Source organism: Dendropsophus ebraccatus, chromosome 5 (genome assembly GCF_027789765.1).
Source record: "Dendropsophus ebraccatus isolate aDenEbr1 chromosome 5, aDenEbr1.pat, whole genome shotgun sequence".
Classification (NCBI taxonomy): domain Eukaryota; kingdom Metazoa; phylum Chordata; class Amphibia; order Anura; family Hylidae; genus Dendropsophus; species Dendropsophus ebraccatus.
In genome coordinates, this window is record NC_091458.1 from 156524692 (window position 1) to 156539578 (window position 14887).

Below are 14887 nucleotides of genomic sequence, written 5' to 3' on the forward strand. Positions count from 1 at the left end.
CCATAATAACTGCAGCGTCGCCGTGTGACGTAGAAAGCTGTGGAACGCAGCGCACGACGTTAACCGGAAGTACAAACCAAACGCCGGAAGTGCACTCAGAAGTGTGCTCCTCATGTTGCTTTTGCACTACTAGTAATCTCCTGCCGTCATAATGTCCGCAGCTTTTAGGAAAGCGTTGAAGTCCCGGCAGAAGAACCACAGGGAGAGGTCCCAGGTACCAGCGCTCAGAGGGAGGCCATTGGATTATCTAATGACAGGTGCTCATCCACAACCTAAAACGATATCTCTGCTTTTTGTTCTAGCCGGGCTTCCGTAAGAATCTAGGGCTTCTGGAGAAGAAGAAGGACTACAAGCTCCGTGCTGAGTAAGTATAGAGTGTGTGATGTGTGTAGAGAGCTGTACAGTGAGGAGAGAGGGTGTGATGTCTGTGTAGAGAGCTGTACAGTGAGGAGAGAGGGTGGGGGATGTCTGTAGAGAGCTGTACAGTGAGGAGAGAGGGTGGGGGATGTCTGTAGAGAGCTGTACAGTGAGGATAGAGAGTGGCTGATGTGTGTAGAGAGCTGTACAGTGAGGATAGAGAGTGGCTGATGTGTGTAGAGAGCTGTACAGTGAGGAGAGAGGGTGGATGATGTGTGTAGAGAGCTGTATAGTGAGGAGAGAGGGTGGGGGATGTCTCTGTAGAGAGCTGTACAGTGAGGAGAGAGGGTGGGGGATGTCTGTAGAGAGCTGTACAGTGAGGAGAGAGGGTGGGGGATGTCTGTGTAGAGAGCTGTACAGTGAGGAGAGAGGGTGGGGGATGTCTGTAGAGAGCTGTACAGTGAGGAGAGAGGGTGGGGGATGTCTGTAGAGAGCTGTACAGTGAGGATAGAGAGTGGCTGATGTGTGTAGAGAGCTGTACAGTGAGGATAGAGAGTGGCTGATGTGTGTAGAGAGCTGTACAGTGAGGATAGAGAGTGGCTGATGTGTGTAGAGAGCTGTACAGTGAGGAGAGAGGGTGGATGATGTGTGTAGAGAGCTGTATAGTGAGGAGAGAGGGTGGGGGATGTCTCTGTAGAGAGCTGTACAGTGAGGAGAGAGGGTGGGGGATGTCTGTAGAGAGCTGTACAGTGAGGAGAGAGGGTGGGGGATGTCTGTGTAGAGAGCTGTACAGTGAGGAGAGAGGGTGGGGGATGTCTGTAGAGAGCTGTACAGTGAGGATAGAGAGTGGCTGATGTGTGTAGAGAGCTGTACAGTGAGGAGAGAGGGTGGGGGATGTCTGTAGAGAGCTGTACAGTGAGGAGAGAGGGTGGGGGATGTCTGTAGAGAGCTGTACAGTGAGGAGAGAGGGTGTAATATCTATAGAGAGCTGTACAGTGAGGAGAGAGGGTGTAATATCTATAGAGAGCTGTACAGTGAGGAGAGAGGGTGGGGGATGTCTGTGTAGAGAGCTGTACAGTGAGGAGAGAGGGTGGGGGATGTCTGTGTAGAGAGCTGTACAGTGAGGAGAGAGGGTGGGGGATGTCTGTGTAGAGAGCTGTACAGTGAGGAGAGAGGGTGGGGGATGTCTGTGTAGAGAGCTGTACAGTGAGGAGAGAGGGTGGGGGATGTCTGTGTAGAGAGCTGTACAGTGAGGAGAGAGGGTGGGGGATGTCTGTGTAGAGAGCTGTACAGTGAGGAGAGAGGGTGGGGGATGTCTGTGTAGAGAGCTGTACAGTGAGGAGAGAGGGTGGGGGATGTCTGTGTAGAGAGCTGTACAGTGAGGAGAGAGGGTGGGGGATGTCTGTAGAGAGCTGTACAGTGAGGAGAGAGGGTGGGGGATGTCTGTAGAGAGCTGTACAGTGAGGAGAGAGGGTGGGGGATGTCTGTAGAGAGCTGTACAGTGAGGAGAGAGGGTGGGGGATGTCTGTAGAGAGCTGTACAGTGAGGAGAGAGGGTGGGGGATGTCTGTAGAGAGCTGTACAGTGAGGAGAGAGGGTGGGGGATGTCTGTAGAGAGCTGTACAGTGAGGAGAGAGGGTGGGGGATGTCTGTAGAGAGCTGTACAGTGAGGAGAGAGGGTGGGGGATGTCTGTAGAGAGCTGTACAGTGAGGAGAGAGGGTGTAATATCTATAGAGAGCTGTACAGTGAGGAGAGAGGGTGTAATATCTATAGAGAGCTGTACAGTGAGGAGAGAGGGTGGGGGATGTCTGTGTAGAGAGCTGTACAGTGAGGAGAGAGGGTGTAATATCTGTAGAGAGCTGTACAGTGAGGAGAGAGGGTGGGGGATGTCTGTGTAGAGAGCTGTACAGTGAGGAGAGAGGGTGGGGGATGTCTGTGTAGAGAGCTGTACAGTGAGGAGAGAGGGTGTAATATCTGTAGAGAGCTGTACAGTGAGGAGAGAGGGTGGGGGATGTCTGTGTAGAGAGCTGTACAGTGTGTGAACATACTGAAATCCTCGTTTCCCGGTACACGTGTAATTGCTTCCAGCACTTTCCGGATCCCTCTGTGTGCCGCACGTTGTTGGTTACAGAGACGGCCGATCACTTTGATCTGGTGATTTGTTTATGATTTCTGCTATGACCAATGTTTATTTTTCCTTAATCCAGTGACTACCGGAAGAAGAAGAAAACCCTCGATGCCCTGCGGAGGAAAGCCCTCGAAAAGAATCCAGATGAATTCTACTTTAAAATGACGTCCACTAAACTCCAGGTAACGGCCGCTGCTGTGTAACATTATCTACTGCACCTTACCTGTATGGAAGCTGACCCCTCATCAGGACCTGCAGTACCCCAGACCTACAAGGAAAGCACTAGGGACTCCTATATATGACGGGGGGGTTTATGAAAGGGTGTAAACTGCCCTCAGCAACCAATCACAGCTCCTCTTAATTTTACCAGAGCTGAAAGCTGAGCTGTGATTGGCTGCTGTGGATAGTGTACACCCTTTCATAAATCTCCAGTTCACAGCTATGCATATTGCAGCTAATCCGCTGTGATACTCATTACCATTAGAGTCTATAGCACATACTGTGAATCGTAATCTCAAAATTCCTCATTTCTCAAACAAGAGGAGTCAGGGCCCTTATGGTAAGAGCTCAGCTTCTGTGAGGAATGGGGAGGAGACACAGGGCTGGCGCTGAAGTTTTTGTACCAAGCAGCAGCTCCCCCTACTGCCGACTCTGGGAACAACATCGATAACACAGTTACACTTATTAGAGATTCCATATCATGTAATAATGGATTTCACCTGTTTCCCCCTAAATATTGATTCTCTTTTAATCTGTTTCTATAAAATAATTGCGATGTGTCTGAGGCCGGATTGTAGCTTACTCTCAGTGCTGTTTCTGCAGGATGGAGTCCACGTGATGAAGCAGGAGACAGAAGAGGTCACCGAAGAGCAGCTTAAAATAATGAGGACGCAGGACATCAAGTACGTGGAGATGAAGAGAGTGGCCGAGGCCAAGGTAAGCTCCACCTACTAGCTGGTTATGTTGGTGAGCAGGATAATGTATTGCCGACAAGTGAAATGTGCTAGTAACATGACGTGACTTTTGTGCTAGTTCAAGCAGTCATGTTGCGGTATACTGTATAACAAGTCAATATTAGAGAATGTACTTCTCTCTGTCCACTCTTTGGAGTTTGCTGTTTGTTTCAGATGTGTGGGCAGAGTGCTCGTGGTTCTGTAGGTCTTTCACAACTCTATTTAGATATACTTCAATATTGTGTGCGGTTATCCAGCGTTAGAAAAACATGGCCGCTTTCTTCCAGAGACAGCACCGCTCTTGTCTCCAGTTTGGGTGCAGGTTCTGTAACTCAGTTCCATTGAAGTGAATGGAGCCTAATTGCAAACTACACCTGACTTGGAGACAAGAGCGGTGCTGTCTCTGGAAGAAAGGGGCCATGTTTTTCGAACACTGCAGAACCCCTTTAATGGCAAACTAAACTGCTTTCTTCTTGATTGGATGAAATGTTGTATCTGCCAAAGTATTGATTAAAAGCCCCAGATCTCTTTTAGCATCAGAGTGGCACAGTCCTTTTTTTTTTTTTTTTTTTTTTTTTTTTTTTTTTCTTTTAAATAGCCATCCGGTTCCCGTACCGGTCTCTTTCTGAGCACTGGCCCACCCAGGAGCACTGGGGGTAGGCCAGCTGGCCCCTGTGTGACGAAATCCCCTACTCTCTGTGACGCAGCTCCATTAGAACGAGTGGAGCCGCATCCCAGGGGAGGGGGATATCGTCATGCTGGGGGCCGGTACGCAGGTGCAGGAACCGGGCGGCGGTTCTAACAGAAAAAAAAAAAAACGCACCACCGGCACCGATCAGTTGAAGTAAGGGTCCATTTACACAGGAAGGTTATCTGCCAAAGATTTGAAACCAAAGCCAGGAATTTGAAAAGAGGAGAAATCTCAGGCTTTATGACATGATCTTTGTTTAGTCTCTTTCTGGCTTTGGCTTCAAATCTTTGGCAGATAATCTGTCTGATAATCTTTCTGTGTAAATGGACCCTTAAGGGTAGCTTCACACACACCATATCGTAGCGGATTTTCTGCTGCGGATCTGCTGCAGATCGGGTGTGTTTGAAGGCACCCTTAAAGCGATGTAATAGATGATAAATTCACTTTAATTATGTATCAGTTGTATTCACTGGCGGCAAAGAGATTTTTTTTTTTTTTTTTTTTTTACATCAACAACAGGTGATGTGACCACGAGCAGGGGTCTGCAATATACTCTCTTCATTTCTAAGGGTCCATTTCCACAGAAAGATTATCTGCCAAAGATTATCTGCCAAAGATTTGAAGCCAAAGCCAGAAACAGACTATAAACAGAGATCTGGTCATAAAGAAAAGCCTGAGATTTCTCTGCTTTTTAAATCCATTCCTGGCTTTGGCTTCAAATCTTTGGCAGATAATCTGTCAGATAATCTTTCTGTGTAAATGGACCCTTAGATCTCTGTTTAAATCATCGTTTTACATCCAGCCAGGCTGTGCTCCATGCTCCCTCTGTGCTGATATTCGCTCTTTTTCTCTGTTAAAAAAAAAACAACAACAAACACAGGAAGTCCCCGTCCTCTGCTGCTTACACAAGGAAAGACAGTTGTCCATCATGCAGGCTGTATATCAGCTGAGGACAATTACCTTAGGCTAGTTATATTATTAACTTTTCCTAATTCTATTATCAGCTCTGCGGCTTACCAGGAAACAATGCTCTGTGTTATGTAACAATTCAGTCAGTATAATGTTACTGTGTGGTTACAGAGGTTGTGGTGCTGTGTGACAGGAGAGCTGACCATACAATGCAAGCACCCCCAGGATTCTATACTACTGAATGTGGACACCATCAGTTTTACTCATGCCTAGTAAAGGGAGACACCTAGTGGCCATATTTATAATGTTGATTTAAACATAGAGGTAAAAACAAGTATATTGCAAAACTGCATGCGATCACAACTGTTGATTTATTAAAAAAAAAATTGTGGCAATGCCTCCTATGTTCACACGCTGTACAAACAACGGGCGTTGTTTAATGCTACCTATGGCTGGAATTAATGATTGTGATCATTAATTCTGGCTGTAGGTAGCGCTAAACAACGGCCATTCATTTGTGCTGATCACGGCCCACACTTTGCTGCTACAAGTCCTGGTTATATACTTCTAAAGTGGTTAATGCCGCAGTGTTTTATAACTAGTTGTGTAGCTGTACACCAATATTTACTGTAATTGTTAAAAGTGATGACACTATTGTCTCGTACGCCGCTTTCAAGCATGTTCTATGTTTACAGAAAATTGAACGCCTCAAGTCGGAGCTCCATCTGCTAGATGCTGAAGGGAAGCCCAAGAACCGGCATACTTTCTTCTGTGACACCAAGAAAGAAGGCAAGCACACATATACCTCCCATACAGCCCAATATTATATGCACTCCAGCAGTCTTATACAGTACAGTACAGGATGGGAGATGGTGCACTGACTGTACTACTACTGTGCTGTATATGCACTCCAGCAGTATTATACAGTACAGGATGGGAGATGGTGGTGCACTGACTGTACTACTACTGTACTGTATATGCACTCCAGCAATCTTATACAGTACAGGGTGGGAGATGGTGGTGCACTGCCTGTACTACTACTGTACTGTATATGCACTCCAGCAATCTTATACAGTACAGGGTGGGAGATGGTGGTGCACTGCCTGTACTACTACTGTACTGTATATGCACTCCAGCAATCTTATACAGTACAGGGTGGGAGATGGTGGTGCACTGCCTGTACTACTACTGTACTGTATATGCACTCCAGCAATCTTATACAGTACAGGGTGGGAGATGGTGGTGCACTGCCTGTACTACTACTGTACTGTATATGCACTCCAGCAATCTTATACAGTACAGGATGGGACATGGTGCACTGACTGTACTACTACTGTGCTGTATATGCACTCCAGCAATCTTATACAGTGTAAAAATGTGGCTGATCGCGCTCCTGTGTGAGTGCAGCAACTAGAGGAATAGATGACTCTGCTAGATGGATACCCTGTCTAGCCGTTGTATTAGTATACACTAATGTCTCTCTATGTGTGCTGGCCCTCTCCCTATGTTATGTGATGGTATATATGCAAGTGGACTGTCAAGCAGTCCAAAAACGTTCCTCTGCCCTGTTTGTATCCACGCAGTTATGGTCGGTGTTTAAAAATAATACAATATATGGGTATCACTCACCCAGCAGTGTGGTTTGTCTTAATGTTTTCCACATTGGGTGAAATCAGCTCCCGGATATCCGAGTAGTATTCGGCTGTCTGAGTCCTCGAAAATATAGTATAAGGGGGGGGGGCGCGTTCCGGCCGGTAGCGCTCCTCTCTCCCACTGCAGAACTTTGAATAGAGTCCTTCAGATTCCAACGTGACGTCACGTCTCCTAAGGAAGCCTGGAATGGTCAAACAACCTTCGACATGTTTCGAGGGATACGCCCCTTGTTTCTTGACAAAGGGGGGCGTATCCCTCGAAACATGTCGAAGGTTGTTTGACCATTCCAGGCTTCCTTAGGAGACGTGACGTCACGTTGGAATCTGAAGGACTCTATTCAAAGTTCTGCAGTGGGAGAGAGGAGCGTTACCGGCCGGAACGCGACCCCCCCCCCTTATACTATATTTTCGAGGACTCAGACAGCCGAATACTACTCGGATATCCGGGAGCTGATTTCACCCAATGTGGAAAACATTAAGACAAACCACACTGCTGGGTGAGTGATACCCATATATCGTATTATTTTTAAACACCGACCATAACTGCGTAGATACAAACAGGGCAGAGGAACGTTTTTGGACTGCTTGACAGTCCACTTGCATATATACCATCACATAACATAGGAAGAGAGCCAGCACACATAGAGAGACATTAGTGTATACTAATACAACTGTTTGTTTCATCTGGCTAGACAGGGTATCCATCTAGCAGAGTCATCTATTCCTCTAGTTGCTGCACTCACACAGGAGCGCGATCAGCCACATTTTTACACAGATTATCTCCAATTTACTGATTACAGGTAACAGTAATCTGACACGCAGCTCCAACAACCTAAATTAACATCTATATTGGGTTGTGCAAACAATATAATATAGGCAGCGCTTTTTAAGTACAAAAAAACCCTTTTTTCAATCTTATACTGTACAGGATGGGAGATGGTGGTGCACTGACAGTACTACTACTGTACTGTATATGCACTCCAGCAGTCTTATACAGTACAGGATGGGAGATGGTGGTGCACTGACTGTACTACTACTGTACTGTATATGCACTCCAGCAGTCTTATACAGTACAGGATGGGAGATGGTGGTGCACTGACTGTACTACTACTGTACTGTATATGCACTCCAGCAGTCTTATACAGTACAGGATGGGAGATGGTGGTGCACTGACTGTACTACTACTGTACTGTATATGCACTCTAGCAGTCTTATACAGTACAGGATTGGAGATGGTGGTGCACTGACTGTACTACTACTGTGCTGTATATGCACTCCAGCAGTCTTATACAGTACAGGATGGGAGATGGTGGTGCACTGACTGTACTACTACTGTACTGTATATGTACTCCAGCAATCTTATACAGTACAGGATAAGAGATGGTGGTGCACTGACTGTACTACTACTGTACTGTATATGCACTCCAGCAATTTTATACAGTACAGGATAGGAGATGGTGCACTGACTGTACTACTACTGTACTGTATATGTACTCCAGCAATCTTATACAGTACAGGATGGGAGATGGTGGTGCACTGACTGTACTACTACTGTACTGTATATGCACTCCAGCAATTTTATACAGTACAGGATAGGAGATGGTGCACTGACTGTACTACTACTGTACTGTATATGCACTCCAGCAGTCTTATACAGTACAGGATGGGAGATGGTGGTGCACTGGCTGTACTACTACTGTATATGCACTCCAGCAGTCTTATACAGTACAGGATGGGAGATGGTGGTGCACTGACTGTACTACTACTGTACTGTATATGCACTCCAGCAGTCTTATACAGTACAGGATGGGAGATGGTGGTGCACTGACTGTACTACTACTGTACTGTATATGCACTCTAGCAGTCTTATACAGTACAGGATGGGAGATGGTGGTGCACTGCCTGTACTACTACTGTACTGTATATGCACTCCAGCAGTCTTATACAGTACAGGATGAGAGATGGTGGTGCACTGCCTGTACTACTACTGTACTGTATATGCACTCCAGCAGCCTTATACAGTACAGGGGGGGGAGATGGTGGTGCACTGACTGTACTACTACTGTACTGTATATGCACTCCAGCAGCCTTATACAGTACAGGGTGTGAGATGGTGGTATTTAGATTTGTAATTTACTTCTATTTAAAATCTCCAGTCTTCCAGTACTTATCAGCTGCTGTATGTTCTGCAGGAAGTGGTGTATTCTCTCTAGTGTGACACAGTGCTCTCTGCTGCCACCTCTGTCCATGTCAGGAACTGTCCAGAGCAGGAGAGGTTTTCTATGGGGATTTGCTGCTGCTCTGGACAGTTCCTGACATGGACAGAGGTGGCAACAGAGAGCACTGTGTCACACTAGAGAGAATACACCACTTCCTGCAGGACATACAGCAGCTGATAATTACTGGAAGACTGGAGATTTTTTTAAAAGAAGTAATTTACAAATCTATATACCTTTTTATAAAATCAGTTGATTTTTATAAATAATAATAATGATGTAAAGGGCCATCATTGAGCCATCGTTCGGCGGATGATTGAATCTTTTGTGCGGCCATTTTGTTTATTTTTTTTATAAGTTACCGTCAGCGGCACATTGGCCTGTGCAATCAGGATGTGAGTCCAACGGTGATTTGTTTAATGGGACACACACACACGATGCGGTGATACCTTGAGCCTTGTGAAGGCTGAGCCAACAAGTGCCATTTAGGTGGATTGGCTCTAGTTCTAAGCCACCAGTTGACCTGTGTTAAAGGGGTTATCCAGCGCTACAAAAACACGGCCACTTTTCCCCTCTCTCCAGTTCAGGTGCGGTTTGCAATTTACTTCAATGGAACTGAGTTCCAAACTGGAGACAAGAGAGGGGACAAAGTGGCCGTGTTTTTCTAGTGCTGGATAACCCCTTTAAGGGGGCCCTAAGCCGTAGTCACAGATGATAGGTCTGTCCAGATGGAAATCAGCTGAAAGGCAACAAGATCTGAGAAGACTATACAGAAGAACTTTTGACTGGACAATTGTTATCACTCTTGTTTGTTTACATGTTTTTCTCCCCTCCCCCCTTCTAGTGCGCCACTTTGACCTGGCAGAACGATTGAATACGGCTCCAGAATTGGTTAACAGAGTGTACAACAGACCGACCTTAGAAACCCTACACAATCAGACAGTAAAGGGGCCCACGGCAGCTAAGGAGTTAAAGGTAAGACATTGTAGAGTACAGGAGAACTCTTTACCGTCCCACCTCCTAGCATTTCTGTGTTTTGTTCCCCGTTATTTAAAGGGATTTTCTTCTAATACTGTCTACCTGCAATACATGGCTTAAAGGGGCACTGTCCGCAGGTTATCTGAATGTGACCTGCTGATGGCTCTTACCTTCATCCTCAGCGCTGTGTACAGTAGGGAGCTATTGCCCTTGAATGAGCAACATTATGTCAGAGAACAACTTAAATAGGCTCGGCATCTGAGTGATAATGACCCATGGGACAGAAACGTCGCATTCATGTACCCGGTTATGGGAAAAACAATCTTCTGTGTTTAAACCATGGTTTAATGAGTGATTAAAGGGGATGCCCAGCTTTTTTTCTAATCAACTGATATCAGAAAGTTAAATAGATTTGTAATTTACTTCTATTAAAAAATCTCAAGTCTTCCTATACTTATCAGCTGCTGTATGTCATGCAGGAAATGTTGTTTTATTTCCAGCCTGACACAGTGCTCTCCGCTAACACCACTGGCCGAGACATGAAAACCTCTCCTGCTCTGGACAGTTCCTGTCTCAGCCAGAGGTGGCAGCAAAGAGCACTGTGTCAGACTGAAAATAAAACAACATTTCCTGCAGGACATAAAGCAGCTGATAAGTACAGGAAAATAAATGACAAATCTATATAACTTTCAGATATCAGTTGATTTGAAATATAAACATTTTTACTGGACAACCCCTTTAACCAATAGACCATCTAGACATTCATATACACAACACATGAGACATTCACCGACCACAACCCCCTAAAAAAAAGTAACCAGGAGTAAGGCCAGAAGGTCCAGCTGCTACCAGGGTGCACACTTTTAATTATGTGCCATTAATCTCTCAGTTCCGCATTGAACTGTTGGGCTGCAGAGCGCAGGATCTGTCACAGTCTAATCAGCACCCCTGCATTGGTGCATTGTGACTGCGGAGGTCCCAGTCGTTTCCCCTGACCCCCAGATGTCTCTTCCTTACCTTCATGCAGTCTGATCTTCGGCCTTCTGCTAGTGTCTGCCACAGGCAGGGTCTATGTGAAGATCGCAGGTAACAATGATGAATGCTTATGGCATAGTATTACAGTGTTAGCAATGCAATGAATTAGGGAGACTAAAAAATAAAAATTATGACATCCCCTCCCCCAATAAAAGTTTATATCACCCCCCCCCCTTTCCCTTTTTCTATATATAACACATTAAAATAAACATTTTTTTTATTGTTACATTATATATCTGAAAAAAGTCCCATCTACACGAATATGGTACCAATAAAAACTAGAGAATTTGGTGGCAAACAGCCCTGCAGGCTGAAAAATAAAAGTTCTATGGCTCTCAGGCACAAAAGAAAGGAAAAAGCCAAAAATAAAAATTGGTGAACGGTCCTTAAAGGATTAGTCTGGTGTAAAACTTTTTTTCACTAAATACACATTACAAAGTTATACAACATTGTAATGAGTGTTATTTATGTGAATGGCCCCCTTCCCCATGATTCCACCCCCCGACGCTTGATCCAGAAGTGTAGTACAGAATACTCACAGAATCACTGTAGACCCCTTCAGTCCCGGCCGCCATCTTGGGTCGTCGACCTAATCATCAGGAGACCGGCCTGACTGCTCCAGCCCTCCCTCATGCCGGACCCCCTCCAGCGCATCATTGGCTACTCAGCCGCCATTGGCTGAGCATAACAGAAGACGTCTGGGGCTACGGCCAGTCATGTGCACTGGCAGCCTTTTGATTGGCTGTAGCCCCAGACGTCTTCTGAATGCTCAGCCAATCGCGGATAAGCAGCTGACGACGCGCTGGTCGGGGTCCGGAGCAGTCAGGCCGGCCTCCTGAAGAGGGACGTAATCGTCCCAAGATGGCGGCCGGGACAGAAGGGGTCGACAGTGTTTATGTGAGAATTCAGTATTACACTTCTGGGTCACGTGGGGGGAGGGGGGGGGGTGGAATCATGGGGAAGGGGGCCGTTCACATAAATAACACCCATTACAATGTTGTATAACTTTGTAATGTTAGACAAAGGGGCCGGGTTGCCACACTGAATCTCTGCACCGATTCCATAGTGTGAACAGGGTCTAAGAGGTTAAATATTTCCCGGCCGTCTTCTGAGTGTTTGTGTATAATTTGTGCTCTTTTCAATTTCCAGAAACTGGCCAAACAAAGGAGACAACAGTACGAGATTCTGAGCCAAAGAATAGAGCGAGAACGCGAAATGTTTGTTATAACTCAGAAAATCCAGACGCGCAAAGATCTTATGGTGAGGAGTCACTTGTCCAATGGTGTGCCTGTGTGTGTATATGTACATATATGTATATGTGTGTGTGTATATAATATATATATATATAATATATAATATATATGGTAATTATACATACACATATATATATATATATATATATATATATATATATATATATATATATAATATATATGGTAATTATACATACATATATATATATATATATATATATATATATATATATATATATATATATATATATATATATATATATATATATATTAATATATATGTGTGTGTGTGTGTGTGTGTAATTACCAGACACTGCTTGTGTATCATAGCGGTGGCAATTATTTGTTTTTGCTTTTTTTTTTCCTTCTAGGATAAAAGACTTAAAAAGAAAGTGGTAAAAGAAACCAAAAACTCCCCAGCTATATATAAATTCAAAAAACAGAGAAAGCGATAAGACACTGAGCTGGACGTGACCCCTGACCCCCCCAAGAAAACCTAAGGCTGTTGTTCCGTGACCATATATCTTCTCTATTTGCTGTATGTTCTGTATGTAAGAAATGGATACAACAAAAGACATGTAAGAGTCCATTCACACATTGAGTTTATTGCAGAATATTCTGTGACTGCAGATCAGTTCTATACATCTGAATGGGTTTGTTTCTGCATCTTGTACATGGGTTGTGGAATTTCTATCATTAGCTTCAAGGATCAATTTAAAAATTGGCAAGAAATGCTGTGGATTTCAGGAGAAAACTTCCATGCAGTGGTGTTTGTTTTCTGTGTTAAAAGGGGGACTCCGGCAGAAATCTTTTTCTTTCAAATCGACAGGTTTCAGAATGTTATATAGATTTGTAATTTTGTTACTATTTAAAAATCTCCAGTCTTCCAGTACTTATCAGCTGCTGAATGTCCTGCAGGAAGTGGTGTATTCTCTACGGTCTGACACTGCTTTCTGCTGCCACCTCTGTCCATGTCAGGAACTGTCCAGAGCAGGAGAGGTTTTCTATGGGGATTTGCGGCTGCTCTGGACAGTTCCTGACATGGACAGAGGTGGCAGCAGAGAGCACTGTGTCAGACTGGAAAGAATATACCACTTCCTGCAGGACATACAGCAGCTGATAAGTACTGAAACACTGGAGATTTTTAAATATAAGTTAAAGCACAAATCTATATAACTTTCTGAAACCAGCTGATTTGAAAGAGATTTTCACCGCAGTGAATGTCACAATGATGTCCTTAGAGGCATTGTCTGTTATAAATAAATAAATAAATAAATGTAGTGAATTCTTCTTGGCTCAATACAGGCGTAAAATGAATAAACAATCCCATACTATTCCACTGCAATTTACGGCGGTGCCTGTCCTGTTTGCTTTAAAAATCTTGTCGAACTACTTCCCATATTCCACTAGATGGCAGTAGAAGATCATTGATTGAACCGTTGTTTATATTGCAGCCTTATTCTTTAGGGGAAGCCGCCTTCTGACATTTTTTTTGAACAATTTTAACCAAAAGTTTCCACCTCATGATGAGCAAATCCAAATATTAGAAATTTTACTTGCAATATTCTATTCCCTTTAATAAGCAGAGTGTGCTTGAATGCCACAATATCTCACACCCCATATAGATAGGCTTGGTCATATGACTCTTCCCCCCCCCCCCCTCCTTAGAAGTGTTAATAATTTGATATACGTGTGATTTGTTATACGTCTATTTATTGTACTTCTGACGTCCTTCAGCTTCAAGTTAATATGTTAAAACATTAGAAAGTTACTATTTGTATTTGATAACTGCTCCCCTGTCATCTAGATGGGGTATAGATAGAGAGAAGCGAATTTACAGTACATACAACACGAAGCGCTTTGTTAGCTTGGAAATCTGGTCATGTGCCGACTGCTTTTGAAGTCCATGCCGCTCCATCCCCGCTGCGTGGAAAAGCTGGATCCAGTCCTGGGAAACTGGGAGGAGTTTCCAGGGACTAGATCCAGGTTTTCTAGCACCCAGGTAGAAGCGGCAGCCGGCTTGTTGCAGAGCTAACTAAGCGCTTTTTGTTTGTACTGTAAATTCGCTCAGCTCTGGGTATAGACATCAGGACTCCTGGATATAGACAACAATAGACACACTCTGTCTGAATTTTTGGTGACTTTTTTTTTTCTTTCTAATTTTCCATTTTTTCTATCTATATTATAAAATAATCCTGATATGTTGCAGTTCTCATTGTCACCACTGGGGCTAAAACTAAGCTGAGACATCCTCTTGTGTCTGTGATGATAAGAAAATGCTGCAGTAAACTGATCTGTGCAGCATCATGTGACACTAGTAGATAACGGAGACAATAGCAGCTCCCTGTGGAGTGACCTCTTCCCAGGGCCTCTTTACCTCTTATGGTCGGATTTGTGCGGTCGGTGCACGGACTGTATACTACAGACAGAACTCATTCATTACGGTGTAGCAACAAGCTAGATAGCTGGCACTGAAGGCAACGCAGGTAAATGGATGTCTGCAGTTGTGGATACAATGCGGGAGGTGCAGAGGAATAACATAGTAGTGCAATGTAAAACGAGAGATAAAGAATGCGGCACTCACCGCTGGAGCAGAAGTATCTTCAGTTTATTGTGGACATCAAAGCACAGGCAGGGAAGGGGGACAGTGTGGAGCGGGCACAACCCTGGAGGTGATTGTTTCGCACAATGCTTCTGTCCAAAGAATGAGAGGCA

General features: G+C 44.5%; 1 protein-coding gene across 1 annotated transcript; it reads left to right on the top strand.

Annotated features, from left to right (window-relative positions):
* The first annotated feature begins 77 nt into the window (after positions 1-77).
* On the top strand, positions 78-13532 carry UTP11 (UTP11 small subunit processome component). Its single transcript, XM_069972684.1, has 8 exons — positions 78-214; positions 303-364; positions 2565-2667; positions 3308-3421; positions 5734-5827; positions 9751-9881; positions 12069-12179; positions 12544-13532. The coding sequence occupies exons 1-8, from the start codon at positions 152-154 to the stop codon at positions 12625-12627; spliced, it is 762 nt and encodes a 253-aa protein (XP_069828785.1). The 5' UTR covers positions 78-151; the 3' UTR covers positions 12628-13532.
* Positions 13533-14887: the final 1355 nt, after the last annotated feature.